Raw genomic sequence first — 15505 nt, 5'->3', positions numbered from 1 at the left:
AGATATTACCTCGCTAATAGCCACGCTACGCACAAGCTTTGACACAAGTACAACAGACATGATGAGCTACCTGGTGTGATGAAAGATGAGCCAGACAAATGGTTCCCCTTCCTATGTCACATGTAGCCTCAGTAGAATATACCGCCCACAGCTGGAGAACTACCTTTGTAAAGGTGCACCATATGTTTCTCTCTAGCCAGTCAGAGCAGACTGGGCTTTCTCAGGAGGGGGTCTTAAAGAGACAGGAGCTAAACTGGAGCGTTTCAGACACAGGGATATTCAGACAGACAGGATGAGAAAAAGAATGTGTTTTTGAACACTAAAGCATGTAAACATGTTCTAGTAGGAACCCAAAATACAAGTATGAACCTGAAAATAGCATGATACAGTACGATAGCACTGATTCTACTACTAACTGCCCAGCACAACCTGTGCTTTTATATGAAGTCAGCAGTTAGCCAGCAAAAATGGACTTGGACACAATTTAAAGTCAAAGTCCACTGATACATAAACTGCTGATCTCTCCAAATAACTTCAAGGATTAGTGCCTGGTGAGAAAGTGAGACAAACTGGCAGGTAGAGGAATATTAGTGATATAGGTCAAGTCTGAAATCACTCGTTTTACTACTTTGTGCACTATCGGCTCATTTTGAGTTTGAGTATGAAATGTATGCTCTTTATAAAGATTCCTTCGATGCCAAGGAAAACAATAGAGTCCATGTACAGTACGTTCTGCTAACAATCCCACAATGCAATCCGTTGCATTTTATGGATGCAAAAATCACCTGTGATGATGATGATGATGATGATGATGATGATGATGATTCAGACATTGAAATCTCAATTTACTGCTCGCTATAGAGAAACTGCTGAGTGTCTGTTACAGAGGGAGTACTGAATGAGTGAAGGAGGGAGTGATAGTAAATAAAGGGCTCTCCATTACCAACCGTGCAACACGTCAACAGTTACTGAAAAGCATTTGTACCATCCATTCTTGCCTTATGACTTATTAAAGGTGCTAAATGGGAGATTGGGAGCATTTCTATTGCCTCCACGTGGCTCTCAACATGGCGACGGCAGAGCCGGCGGCTCACAGCTAACGGCACTAACAGTGAAAACAACAGCAACACTGATGACAGAGCTAACAGTGTTAACCTGAGGAGGAACCGGAGGGAAGGTGCTACTGTTACTGTTCGGGACGGTGTTATGAGTTCGGGACGGCGTTATGAGCTGTAACCGCTGTATGAGAGCAGAGCAGAGCGACGGCCGTGAGCTAGCCAGAGGGACACGCTCACATGCACTAACATGCACTGAGGAATGCCCTGCCGGCTGGCGATGTCATAGACTCAGGTAGACATTACTCCTCTATATCTTTATATAGACAATAGTTGATGATGATATATTAATGCTCTGTATATCGTATAGAGCAGCTTTAAAGGTATAATATGTAAGAATTTCCTAAAAAACAAAGTATAGACTGATACTAAAACAATCCCTCTTAATCATCACTATGCCCCACTAGCAGTGTGGCTTCTGTATCTGCAGAGACCCTGCAGCCCTCTGCCTGGATTTTCTCTTTTCTTCTTATTTTGCTTTACTCAGGACGTTTCTGGGTGTCTGCAAACAGCCTTTGGGCCCCATGTGGGGGTGTAACCCTCAGCCAATAACAGCTCACAGGGTGTGCAGCCTGTTCAGGTCATCAAATGACGCCGCTGTGTCACGCCTCTCGACTTCTGATACTGAGGCAGAAACATTATAAATCGACGGTCACGAGTCCCCCTTTAGATGCTTTGCGGCCGTGTTTGACGGATGAGAACGGGTTTGTTACATCGCTGTGAGTTCCCCTGTTCCTCCGTCTCTCCTCTGCTGTGTGCTGCTATCACTGTGTCAGTTTGACCGAGGCTAAGCACCAGGCAGAGAGGACAGCCTGCCTTTTGGCTGCATTCATTCAAAATGCAGCAACTCGGCACCTTCCCTCAGGGTTGTGCGGAGTTAGTTGTGTGTGTGTTTTAGATTGTAACCGCCATGAAACAATAAAAAAATAATGTTTTATTTCTCTGATCCACTGCTTTGTTCTAACTAACGCTGCTCCCTCTCTTCATTCACTCTATAGCTCGCTCCACCATCGCTGCTGTCTCTCTCTCTTTCTCTCTCTCAATTCAATTCAATTCAATATGCTTTATTGGCATGACTGTTAGGTGAACAATATTGCCAAAGCGTCAATTCAATAATGAGAAAAAAAACAAAAACATATACTGTATATACATATATACAATTCATTAAGCAAATTACAATATGTAGATATTTAAAACAATACTGAAATAATTAATGTTTTTATGTCAATAAAACAAACAAACAAAACAAATAAAAAACAAATTAACAACAATATATTGCAAATGTGAAATGTAATCTCCCTCTCTCTCTAGTTGAGTTGAGGATGAGGAGTCAACTTTGAATGCTGTGTGTTAACAAACAACAACTGACAGCTTTTGCATATTATACCTTTCACAACAAAGTCATGTCATGTTTTTTTGTGGAGCAGTTTATAGTTTTAGAGCAGTATATAAAATAGAACGATGAAACACAGATAGACAGACAGATAGCATCCTCCATTGTGGACTCAATCAAAGGTCAGCACTCTTGTGACACTGCAATTGGTCAACAACACTTATACTCATTTCAAGGTTCACCAAATTTGAACTGGAGTCCACTGATTGCAGCGACTAAGTATGAAATGCTGGTTTGACCGAGCCTTCAGACGAACACACTGATTTTAAAGTGTCATTTGAGTCGTATCATCACAGGCTATTTATTGTAGAACTAAATGTTATTCCAGAGGTGTTTGCCAGCTGCCAAGAACACAACTTGAGGGGAAATAGCAACTTTTAATTGTTTGTTTTAAATTCAAACATTGCAGCAACTTTGGCTACAAACACATTATTGTTATTCTTCTGTTCAAACTGCTATTCCAACCACTAAATGTGAGAGAATGGTGCTAAATGGAGAAGCAGTGTGAGAAAGTGAAGTCTCTGGACTGCTCACTCAGTGCAATCTGTCATGATCTGCGAGTTCATAAGTTACAGCACATCAGCAGTTCACTACTTCAGCACACAAAACCGTAAATACAGCACACAAATTAAGCCGTTAATCAAACGTTTACGGAACCTTTCACCATGTCAATATGCATTAGCTGCTGACTGATTGCCATTTGTCTAATTAATCAATCCCCACCTTCAAACTCATATGCCATTAATTCACTGATGAGCAGGGTCACAGCACACTCCTCACACACATAAATCTTCGCCTGTCGCTGATCCAAAAATAACCAGCCAGCTCTGATGACTCTCTCAGCACGTAACAGAGGAAAAGAGGTGCATAAAACACAAAGACGACGAGACAGATCTTTTACTTTGCCAGGTTTCTTCTTCTGTATGTGGACTTAAGACATCAACTGGAGTCTCAGACTCCATGTAGCAGCTTGCGCTGGAAGCTCGTAGCTATAAAGGCACTCTGAGCTTTTTGTGTTCTGAAAGGGTACAGTTATTACACACACAGTCCATTTCAGGTCTCAAGTGGGAACAGTATTGATTGAGCCACAAATCCAACAAAAGGGGCTTAAACTGAGTAACACCCACTCTCCGATATCAATCCAGAAACATGACTCAGCAAGATCTCGCTGTTTTAGAAAAAAAGGAATCTGTTATTCCCCAGAGGTAAGCCACTGTTTTCAATCAGCAGCCAACATGTTGCCGCTGCCGCCGCCAGTGCTTTCCAACTGGAATGAGACCAAGCGGCTGCATCAGCCTAACGTTTAACACCTCAACACTCCATCTGGGAATAAAACACAAGGACTCTGATTTCACTGCTGCCTCCCCTTCACCCACTCGCTGTCCTTCTCCTTCTTCTCTTTTTCAGTCATCCCCCTCATCTCATTTCTCCTATCTCCTCCATTACTCTCTTTTCCTTCCCATTCCATGTCTCTGTTGGGTTGACGTTTTTTGGCAAGGTTCCCAGATAAGAGATGGTATGAAAGCAGCGTGGAGGAACAGTTATTACAGGCAGTGTGCTCTGATCAGAGAGGTTTCAGATCACAGTGACAGAGACTCTTCTTATCACACCCGGGGCTCACAACTCTGGGCACCGAGGCTCTCCATTTGACTCCCACAGGACAACTGGAGAGTTCCAGTTAGGGATGCCACAGCACACCCTTTGTAACAGCTCTGCTATGTCCAGAACAGTGCTTTACATCTTCACTGACTTTATGTTTAGAGAAAACAGCCAAGCAGCAGAGAAAAAGTGGAGAAGCAAACTGGAAATTCACAAAGTTTTGGGTGGATTGTCTCAATAAGAACTGCATGTGCTTCATATCACTGACAGTGTTTCAGCGGGTTTAAGCAGCAAGGTTCTGATCCACTAACACTGCCATCAGAGGATAGATACACTTCTATTTCTACACATCCATCAATCTACACTGACTCCACACTAAACACTACACCAGCCCTTCCATTTGTTTATGCTCTAATTCTACATTGTTTCCTTTGCATGGTTACCCCTCATGTCCACTGGACGCGGCTGCAGCGGCTGATGGCTGTGTCACTTCTCCGTTACGGTTCCAAAGTCCTCTGAAAGTGTTTCAGATTATCTAAAGCACTCTGTTCTCTAACAGCCACATTTCCAGGATTATTTGGAGTTGTTTTACTGACACACTTTGTGCCCTATTTAAATGATCTATAGTGCATGGTCTAAAGTGCATTTAGGGCGTGTCCAACTCCACTATTGCTAATTAAACGGCTCATAATCTGGGCACAAAGTGAGGCGCAAGGGGCAAAGGGGTTGTATTTAGTCTCTTAATCAATCATAGGTGTGTTTTGAGCGTAACAGGAATCAAACCAATCAGAGGGTCCTCTTCCATTCCCTTTATTAGCCTGGTGTGCCTGCGCATTAGCACATCGCTATTTAAATGGCAGATTCTGCAAACTGGAGAAGCGAGCGGGTTTTTGCTGGTGTCTCTGTCGCTGGCGGTGATCTCTGTGGTCTCAGAGGAGGAGCACTGAGAGCGCTGCAAGTTGAGTACTACAGAATGTCTGAGAGCTTTACTTCATTATATTCATTATAATCTGAATCATCACATGCCGCCTGAATTTAGTGTTTTCCTTCACATAAATAAACGTTGTTCTAGAGCCGACACTGTGCTGAACTGTGTGTGTAACAGAGTGTACGCGTATCGTGAACTTGCCTGTAGACGCATCTTACTATCTGAATAATGAACCCTTTAAATAACAGGAAAAATACTGCAGCAGACTTAAACCAGGTTTTTATTGGTCAATCATTTGTGCTGCCTGAAGATAGCAATGCACCAACAAAGCACCTGACCACACCTCATTAAAGACCAACACACCCATGGGTGCACAGATGGGCGCAAGTGTATTTGCTACTTACACAACGCATGAATAGGACAATTGTGTCGGTCTGAAACTAACAATGACAGTGTTTGCACCTCTGTGTTTCATAAACATATTGAACACATGTTTGCAGCTCATTCATGATTCATCTGGTAACAGACAATTTTATATACTATACTATACTTAAGTGTAATCACTGTACAACATCAAGCTTTCCTATTTCTATTATATATGCATATATTATATAGTCATTTCTATTATATTATCTATTATACGTACAGTATATTGTATATAGGTGACACATCCTGTTTTACCTTAAAGAGCATCTCACTGACATACAGTAGGAGCTCCGTTAAGAGGAATGATGTAACCAGTCCTGTTGCATCTTTATATTGTATAGGCATAGAGGGGATTAATCAAGCCAAAGAGGAGGTAATGTCAATTTTATCAGGAAAAACAGAGAAGCTTTTGGGATTTTATATTTCCAAAGTGTTTTTCCAGAGGGCATGAATGAGGACTTTTTATAGTGGTATTTTAATATCTCTCACTGATCACTGTTTAGTAATAGCTCTTATGTTCTGTTGTAATGTATTTCTTATGGTGTATGTTTTTTATGATGTATATTGTTGTTCCTTTTACTCTTTCTATATATATATATATATATATATCCCTTTATTCAAATGTTTTTAATTGAAGTGTTTTTAAAGTCTGCTACATAAAAATAGACACATTTTGTGTTAAGGCCTCTTCAGTACCAACTTAGTACCACCCCTTAGTTGCACTTCTCCTTTTATTTACCAAAATGGTGTCACCCATGTCTCTTATTGGACACTCCCCATGCCTCTCATGACCAGGTAGGTGTGCCATTGGCTGATATGTGTGTAGATGTTTATGATTGCTTGTCTTTCTTTCATATTTTGTTACCTCTTTGATTTTTTTGCTTTATACTTACCCTATTTAAATGCTGTTTGTAATGGGTTTCATGATGACTCTGATGAAGGCCGTGTTGGTCTTAAAATTAATAATAATAATAATGTACTTGATTTGTCCCCTTGGGGAAATGATTTTTTTTTTTTTTTTCATTCCGTTGTTATTTTTCTTGATTTACACACACATTGCATTGAGAGATGACAGAATGATGGGTCCGAGCAGTTATGGCTTCGATGCCTTGCTCAAGGGCACTTTGGCAGTGCCCAGGAGGTGAACTGGCACCTCTCCAGCTACCAGTCCACACTCAGTACCTGGTCCGTCTGGGACTTGAACTGGTGACCCTCCGGTCCCAAGCCAAATCTCTACGGACTGAGCTACTACTACATAGTTAAACCCAGTAAAGTTGTTCTATATACTAGTAAATGCTCTACTGTTCTATGTATATACTATACTCTTCTATATACTAGTGTATACTATACTCTTCTCTATACTATATACTAAGTGTTGCTGGAGTTTTGACCTCTTCAGACTTTTTCACTTCTCCATGCATCTTGGAAGCAAGTGAACCAAAGAGTATAGAATCAAAGAGACAAAACGACGTTGTTTTTTAACAACAGCTGTTGCCACCATTTTATACTGAAAACGCTTATTGTGTTTTTATATTATTATAATATTTGTATTGTTCAACACCAGCCATGTCGGTAGAATATGAGTAGAAATAATTTAATTTTACTTTTGTACGGCACTTTGTAGGCGGAGGTGTTGCTGGCGTCTGGTAGTCACTTTCAGTCCAAAATGGCGGACGCATAGCTCTGCCGCTGGGCGCTGATGTTTCTGCTCTGCTTCTTTCCTGAATAGTAAAGGGAACATTGCTGCCTTCCTTCTCCTGCTTCACAGATTTTGTCTAAAAAGTAAAAATTTTTAAGTAGGTAAAAAATAAAGTGTATCATCAAATGTTAATTTTATGGCAATTGTATATAAATATAGGCATTTAGAAACATTCTCAAGTGAATATGAAGTGTCAGAGACACATGCTGCCCCAGGAAACTACAGAGAATAAAGACAAGAAAAGATTTGTGACATATGTGGTCTGGATGCAGTTTCTCTGACTACGTCTTCTAACCACCTTCTTTGTGAGCTCCTGAACAACCACGAAGATGAATAAACCCATGAGGCACACTGAAGCCACCAAGTCTATCTGTCAGGTTATACCTCTTGGTTCATTTGTGATAAGTCGGTGTGAACACGAAATGGACCAGAACTCAAAGGCAACAATCCTCAGAAGACAAAGCATTGGAGCAAATTGACGTTACTGGAGTGTGTTCTCATCAGACCAACGGGGAACAACCTCTGTTCCACTGAGCAGATGAATGCCATGTCATGAAAACTCATCTGACAAAGAGGACGGAGGGATTCATTCATTCATTCGCTACTCATTCATGTTGTCCAGAGACTCACGGTCATGAAGCCGTCCAGTAGACCAGAGTCAGGTTTGGGTGGAGCCTGCAGCCGCTCCATGGACCATTTCTCGATGATGGAGGCCACCTGGCTGTTCTCAGTGTTGAGGATCCTGAAGCCCGTCATGTTCACACCACTGTATCGGTAAGGCTCTACGTCCAGCGCAAACAGATCCTGGAGAGAAGGAAAATACATCAGAGAGAGGAGAGACAGACACACTATGATTCCATTAATCAACAGCTATGTACTTGAAAGTTACTGAGAAAAATCTAAAACCCCACAAAGGCATACAATCCTATTTTGTGACTAGCTAACAAGAAACCCAACGACACCTCAATGATAAGAACGTTTTTGGGCTTTTAATAACTTTTGACATAGCAAGGCCTGGAGCTTTATGGTAATGTCTAAACACCTACTCTGTACATGCTAGCAAAGTAGGAGGTGTTATTTCAGAAGGAAAAGTCCCAATCATCTCCTCAGTTTCCCCATCTCTGTTTGAATCGTCAGTACAAAGGATGAACAACTGTATTAGAACATATCTGGTTATTTGATAAGAGAAGTCAAAGGTACCAGCCTGTCGACGTAAAAACGTAACAAGAGAAGATAGCTACGACACCAAAAGAGAAACATCCTGTCATTTAACTTCAAATTCTGTTGTGTTCTCTGCCAACATGGAGCTTGAGCTAAAGATTACACTTTGCAGAAACCTGATAAAATGTGTTTTGTTCACAACTGCAAACAACAAAGTGTCAAAGCAGTATCAAGTGAAGCTCGCTCTGACATCTCTCCATTAATGCATGTGTATAGATCTTTTTCTAGGGTTAGGGCTAGGGTCCTAGGGTTAGGGCCCTAGGGTTAGGGCCCTAGGGTTAGAGTCCTAGGGTTAGGGTCCTAGGGTTAGGGCCCTAGGGTTAGGGTTAGGGTTAGCTGGCGCTATAGCAGAGACTGTACTGGGTGAATGATGACCTGTTGTGTTAGAGCACATAACTCTACTAAAATCACAAGCTGTTATTTGTAGATTCTGTTGTATACACTGATTCAACAACATACAGAATATTAATCAGTCTGCTTTAAATTAAAGGTGTTGGTAGGTGTATTTTTGACTACCCTGTCTCATACAATATTACGGTCCCATACAACTAAACTGCATTCTTAATTACGTTTGGAGGGAAACATATATATTAAGGTTGCAGTTGTAAACAGTTTTAAACACGTGGTCAAGGTTGTAAATTGAAACACAATCATTTAAAAAAACTAGGGCTGTCAAAGATAACACGTTAACACGTTAAAAACAAATTTGTTTTAACGGCATTCATTTCTTTAACGCATTAATGCAATCGATCTTTCAGAGGTTGTAGTGGGCTCAGTTTTAAAACCTAAGGAATCCATTGGTACCAACCATGTCATACTAGCTTGCTGTGTAGGAGGCTAAATATCACTCCAAACTTGTGCTAAATTTTGGTGAGGAAAAACTGGCATGGCCATTTTTATTTGCATATCTGGAGGTCAGAGACCCTCAGACCCTCTGACCTCCAGATCAGTGAATGTAAATGGGTTCTATGGGTACGGACGAGTCTCCCCTTTACAGACATGCCCACTTTATGATAATCACATGCAGTTTGAGGCAAGTCATAGTCAAGTCAGCACACTGACACACTGACAGCTGTTGTTGCCTGTTGGGCTGCAGTTTGCCATGTTATGATTGGAGCATATTGTTTTATGCTAAATGCAGTACCTGTGAGGGTTTCTGGATCAATATCTGTCATTGTTTTGTGTTGTTATTGATTCACAATAATAAATATATACATACATTTGCATAAAGCAGCATATTTGTCCACTCCCATGTTGATAAGAGTATTAAATACTTGACAAATCTCCCTTTAAGGTTCATTTTGGACAGATAAAAAATGTGCGATTAACCATTGACTATCATGCAATTAATCACGATTAAATATTTCTATCGATAGACAGCCCTAGTTCCCATACAATTAAACTGCATTCTCAATTCTGTTTCAAGAAAAAAACAATTCTCTCCCTGATAATGGACACAGTTTTAAACAAACAAAAACGCAACAAAACTACTTGGTTAGGTTTAATAGAAACATCATAGTTTGGAATAAAGTGACTATGTATGTTACGTTATTATTATAAGTTATGTAAATAAATTAAAATAAGTGAGCGTTGACTTTTAGTTTCACATGTGACACGGACAGCGCCCTCCTGGGTGAAAGTCCTGTGTTTGATTGACCCATCCACCACCCCGACCTCCTGTGGACTTCCGCGGTATGTCACTGGAAATGTATTTCTGATATGTCAAGACAAACGTCAAAACGTCATTTTACGATGCCGTTTCGCTGAATGTAATTTTTTGGAGACAGGGCTGATTTTTGAACGTTGGATAGAGATAAGCTATAGCTGTTTCATCTGTTATTTACACTCCCGCGCTGTACTTACCATGACATGACATTGACATCCATCTTTTCATCTTACAAAGAACCGATAAGTGTTTGTTAAATATCTCGTACTATGTTCATTATTAGAATAATAATAGTCAATTGTGATATGAGTTTTATAAAATGAAAACTAGCAGATTGCATTGAACATGGCAGTGGTGAGCCTTTAGTCAGGCACATACTGAACAAAACCTTCCATACAGTATTAGACCAAACACTTAACACATGGTAAGTGAAGAGAAAATAAATCTGGCAGGGAAATGGCTGCCATATGTGGCCTCAGTATGGCTGGTTTGTTCACTCTGCTGGGAGAATCAGGCTGTCAGTGCTGGACTCTGTCTGCCAAACACAACAGTGGGAAATGACAACTACTACTGTACCTCCCCTGCCTCCTTCATGTTTCTATTTTACTTCTCATCGTCCTGAAAACACCACAGGGACATTTAATTATCTCACGTAAATTGGTCCACACCGAGTGGCTGCAGACAGAAAGCATGCACATTTAGATGTTTCATTTCAAACTGAAAATAATGCCTTTTAGCCGTCATGATGGAAAGCACAGAAATTATTCCGTTTTCAAAGGAACTTGACATTAAAAAAGTAAGGTCGGGGGGGGGAGGAGGCGGGACACAGAGAGAGAGAGAGAGACAGAGTTTTGATCGTGGGCAACACAAGCAGCCTCTTCAGGATGAGAGTGGGATGGGACTTCAATAAGAGTCAAGTCTTTAACGTGGAACATGGACTGACTGGATGCACGGACTTAATGCTCACTAGTGTGTGTACATACTGTATGTAGATGTGTGTTGTGTTACATATTGAAGGGGACTTTATCCTAAGATAACTAAAGGCAAGGTCACTGATACAGCCACATAATATCAGAAGAGCTACAGACTCTGAATCAGCCCTTCACATTGAGGTGAAAAATAAATAGTGACACCGTTTTCTGCCTCACCTCTCTTTACTCTTTATGCTTTCATTGTGATGCTGTTCAGCCAGCTATCAGTCTGTGGATGACACTCTGTATTAACAGATTTCAAACTGTCTGTCACCACTGTGACAAAGAAACACTACTATAAGTACTACTATGGCATCTACTGTATGGAGGACGGAATCTGCCAAAATAAAAAATCAATCAATCAATAAATAAAGTACTCGATAAATGAATAAATATATCATTAAATGTAGCAAAAATAAAATTAAACATAAGTTTAGCTATAAGTTAATTGATAAAATGTGACATAAATTGATATTTCTGTTTTAATTTGCTTCTTTATTTATTTATCTTTGTATTGATTCCCTTATTTATTTACTCTTCTGTTTAATGTTCCCTTTTATTTATTCATGTATGTATTTTTTATTATTTTTTGCATGAACTAATTTTTTATTATTTTGGCATTTATTTATTTATTTTGTCACATTTTATCGATTAATTAATGACTACATTTATTATCAATAATATTTTTACTACATCTAATAATATATTTATTAATTGAGTCATTTATTTATTAATTGATTCTTTTATGTATTTATTTTGTCACATTTTATTAATTAATTAATGGCTACATGTATTTTTAATATTATTTTTGCTACATTTAATTACATATTTATTTATTTATCGAGTCATTTGTTTGTTTATTTTTGCATTTATTTTGTCACTTTTTATCAATTAATTAATGGCAACATGTATTCTGAATATTATTTTTGCTACATTTTATGACATTTATTTAGTTATCAAGCCATTTGTTTATATATTGATTGATTTTTGCATTTATTTTGTCACATTTTATCAATTGATAAATTGCTACATTTATTTTTAATATTATTTTAGCTGCATTTAATAATATTTATTTATTTATCATTGTTTATTTATTGATTGATTTTTTATTTTGGCAGGTTCCGTCCTCCATACTACTGCTGCTGATTAATATTGACAATAGTAATAACAAGAGGCAGAGCGAGAAGGGGTGGAGGACACAAAGGGAGAGGAGATAAAGAGCAGGGAGAAAAGGAAGACCATGGAAGTATTTTGAGAACTTGACCTATAAGGAAATGGTCATGTGACTGATGGGGGTAGCCAAGTTAGCACGCCTGCTAGTGAGCTAGCTAATATATTAGTAAAATTAGTACACTAGAACACTATTATTACAATGTCCTCTTATAGATGTGGGATGGGAACCTCCAAACGTCTTTGGAAGAGACTGGTGAATATGCTTGAACAGTGACTCGAGAGATAATTAGGTTTTTCATTAACGTCCCTGGACTAGTGAGGAGAAATCTATATCATTCATTTATTTTTTATTTTTCATTTTATCTATGATGCTCAGCATTAATTGTTCCTGATGTACAAGAGAAGGCGGTCTGTTGATGTTTGGTGCAACCTAAATTATGAACTTATTGTCTTTGTAACATATTTGTTGTCTATTATGGTATTAAACTTTGCCCTCCTCATTATGTGAAATTTCTCCAGTTATTCATTCTAAACTGAGCTGATGGAAGAAACCAGCCTCTTTCCTTCTGCCTGTTTAGGTACAGAGAGAGAGCGGGGGGTGGAGGGAAGGATGGACACCTGTAGATTCGGCGTTTTCTCACATTTAACTCGGTGAAATTACAGTTGAGTTGAACCAAAGCACACTGGGTGAATGTTGGAAAGAGTATTAACGATGGTTTAGGAGAGTTTTATTTTGTTTCTGTCCAGTTTGAATGAAGTGTTTTACGATGTTCCGCTACGTACAGCTGATCTCAACATAAACAGAAATACACGTGGATGATGGCGCAAGCTGTACGGAGAGGGGGGGGGGGAGGTCTGCGTTCTCAGAGTGATGAAGTAGAAGTTATGTTTGCTTCAATATTCATAAAGGTATAATATCATATATTGGAGGGAGTTTGGCTTGTCAAAACTAAATAGAGGTGAAAGAATAAAGAACACAGCAGGCTGATTAAAAGCTTGACTACAAATGTCCCTTTGCTGTGGAGTTTGACTCATTTTTCAAGGACAGTTGTGTTATGAGCTTCTTCACTAATTAACTTCTTACAATACAAGTAGATGACCTAGCATGGCTAGCCTGCTGACGTCTTCAGCTGTCTTTGTCAAACACATGACTCTCATCCTTCCTCAGCATACAACATACTCTAACAAGTTCTCTCTTTTCCTACTTTGCTGCACATGCTCACTAGTGTCTCTTTCCCTGGCCTCTCCTGCTCGGTCCTGCTCGGCACGTAGACAAAAAATGTTTTACATCAAAATATTATTTATGTTACAGATATAAAACCTTCATGGTTTGAAAAAAAATCATAATACTAGAATGGCACTCTGAGAGCGCAGACCTCCGCCAAGGTGCCTGACTCTAAAAACAGATCCCAGCTCCCAGCTGGCGGTACCGTGGGGTGGTCGGCTTATTGATCTGTGTAACGTGTCGGCGGATGCCTCTCTCATTCAGCAGCCTTGTTATGTCTGTATAACGTTACACTACGTTGTCTCTCATCCCGTCATCTACCGCTTTGTTCTTTCTCACCGCGGACGAACAGTGGCTTCCGCACACACATCCACACACGTCTCTCTGCTCTCAGAAGGAGGCTGGGTCACGTGTCATCAACGCATCATCAGTTACACTGCGCATGTGTTATACCCTGTGGTTTTAATGCTCAGGCTAATCGGACTCCTTAAACAAATCCTAATGGATTGTTCTTTGTGCCACACACCACCCCTCCAAACAATTTCATTTAAATCCATCGCAAACTTTTGGAGTAATCCTGCTAACAGTAGGACAGACAGACAGACAGACAGACAGACAAACAAACCAACCCCGGTGAAAAAGGCTCTTGGCCTTGGAAGGAGGTTATGGAGGTAACAAAGAGTAACAATTGAGCTTGTTTATTTTACAGCTGTCTCTTTTATAATGGTGTTCTACGGGAAAAGGGTGGCCGTGGCTCAGTAGGTCAAGAAGTTTGTCCACTAATTGTTTATCCACTTCCCTCAAGATAACTGCTACTGTATATAAAAATGAATTGAATTGAATTGAATTAATCACATGGGACAGTTCAAACCCCAACTCCTGTCCACATGTGGAAATGCCCTTGGGCATGACATTGAACCCCAATTTGCTCCTGATAGTAAGACCAGTGCCTGGCATGAATTGCATTGAATAAAGCGCTATATAAATGTGCTATATATGCACTCAGTTTACACACTGTACCTTTAAGAATAATTATGTAGAAATATTCAATCGTCTCACTGATGGTCTCGTTTGCTTATATAGGTCATATACAGGCAGCATCGGTATTAAATTGAGACTGTTCCATAACCAGATAAAAGTTCCTCATAGTAACTTTAAGAAAAGGAAGAAGACGAAAAGCAAAAAAGAAAAAAAATACCAGTTATCTTGATGTCACAAAGTACCACGCTATTATTATCTTAGACTCTGGAAAAGGTATTAAAGGGAAAAAAGAACGATCCAAGGTAATAGATATAAAATGAATAGCTGAGAAAATGAAGATTGAAGAGCGGCGTCATCTCGTTCTTTGGGATGCAACAAATCTTCATGGGAATGTGGAGCTCTGAGTTAGACCTGATGACAAAGCGACTGTGCAGCACAGCCTCGTTCTCTACTCACCAGTGTGGTGAAGATATAGTGATAATACTCTGTCATCATCCCCATGGCGAGAGCCTAAGAAAGAGAGTGACAGAAGGAGGCAGAGAGAGAGATTGGGAGAGGGAGAGATTTATAAATGAATAGAGAAGCAGATACAATATTTTGTCATATTTTGCACACATGCACACACAGAGACGTGTCTGTTTGTGTGGCTGTATTAATGGCTGTTGTACCATGTAATGTGAAGAGGCATACATTCTGCTCCATTGCTGCAGCCACAGGCTCACAGATAAGAAACAAACACCCACCAGAAAGAAAAACAGCTAAATAAAGCAAAAGACAGAGCTCAGTCTCATCACTTGGCATATGTAAGGAAATATGGAGGATAATATATAGATGTGGGACATCTGGGAAACACATATAGGGAAGTCATCCTACAATAATGAGGTCCACGGTGGAGATTGTTTGGAAGCTGGTGTTAACAACATTTAAAAAAACAGCTAGTGAGGTGTGATACTTATGCTGTTGATTTGAATGTGTGAAAATACAAGCATGGTGTGTAATATGATGCTTCCAGAGCTGGCTCTGTTTGGAACAGACTTTATTGGCAATGTCGACCAGGAAAAGTGCACGCACCAGAGTGGTATGTATAGCAACAATCACTGTAAATGTG

At 39.7% G+C, this 15505-nt stretch overlaps 1 protein-coding gene across 3 annotated transcripts in view; it reads right to left on the bottom strand.

The window, feature by feature from the left end:
* grik2 (glutamate receptor, ionotropic, kainate 2) overlaps positions 1-15505 on the bottom strand; it is a 369970-nt gene that overhangs the window by 168162 nt on the left and 186303 nt on the right. For all 3 annotated transcript variants that reach the window (XM_037784201.1, XM_037784199.1, XM_037784200.1), the window contains exons 6-7: positions 14854-14907; positions 7791-7964 (exon numbers count right to left, since the gene is read on the bottom strand). In XM_037784201.1, coding sequence (XP_037640129.1) covers positions 7791-7964; positions 14854-14907 — 228 coding nt within the window. The remainder of the gene's footprint in view (positions 1-7790; positions 7965-14853; positions 14908-15505) is intronic.

The sequence above is a fragment of the Sebastes umbrosus genome, chromosome 11 (assembly GCF_015220745.1).
Source record: "Sebastes umbrosus isolate fSebUmb1 chromosome 11, fSebUmb1.pri, whole genome shotgun sequence".
NCBI lineage: Eukaryota > Metazoa > Chordata > Actinopteri > Perciformes > Sebastidae > Sebastes > Sebastes umbrosus.
The sequence above is the reverse complement of the archived record's forward strand: the minus strand, read 5'-3'. Positions and strand labels throughout refer to the sequence as shown.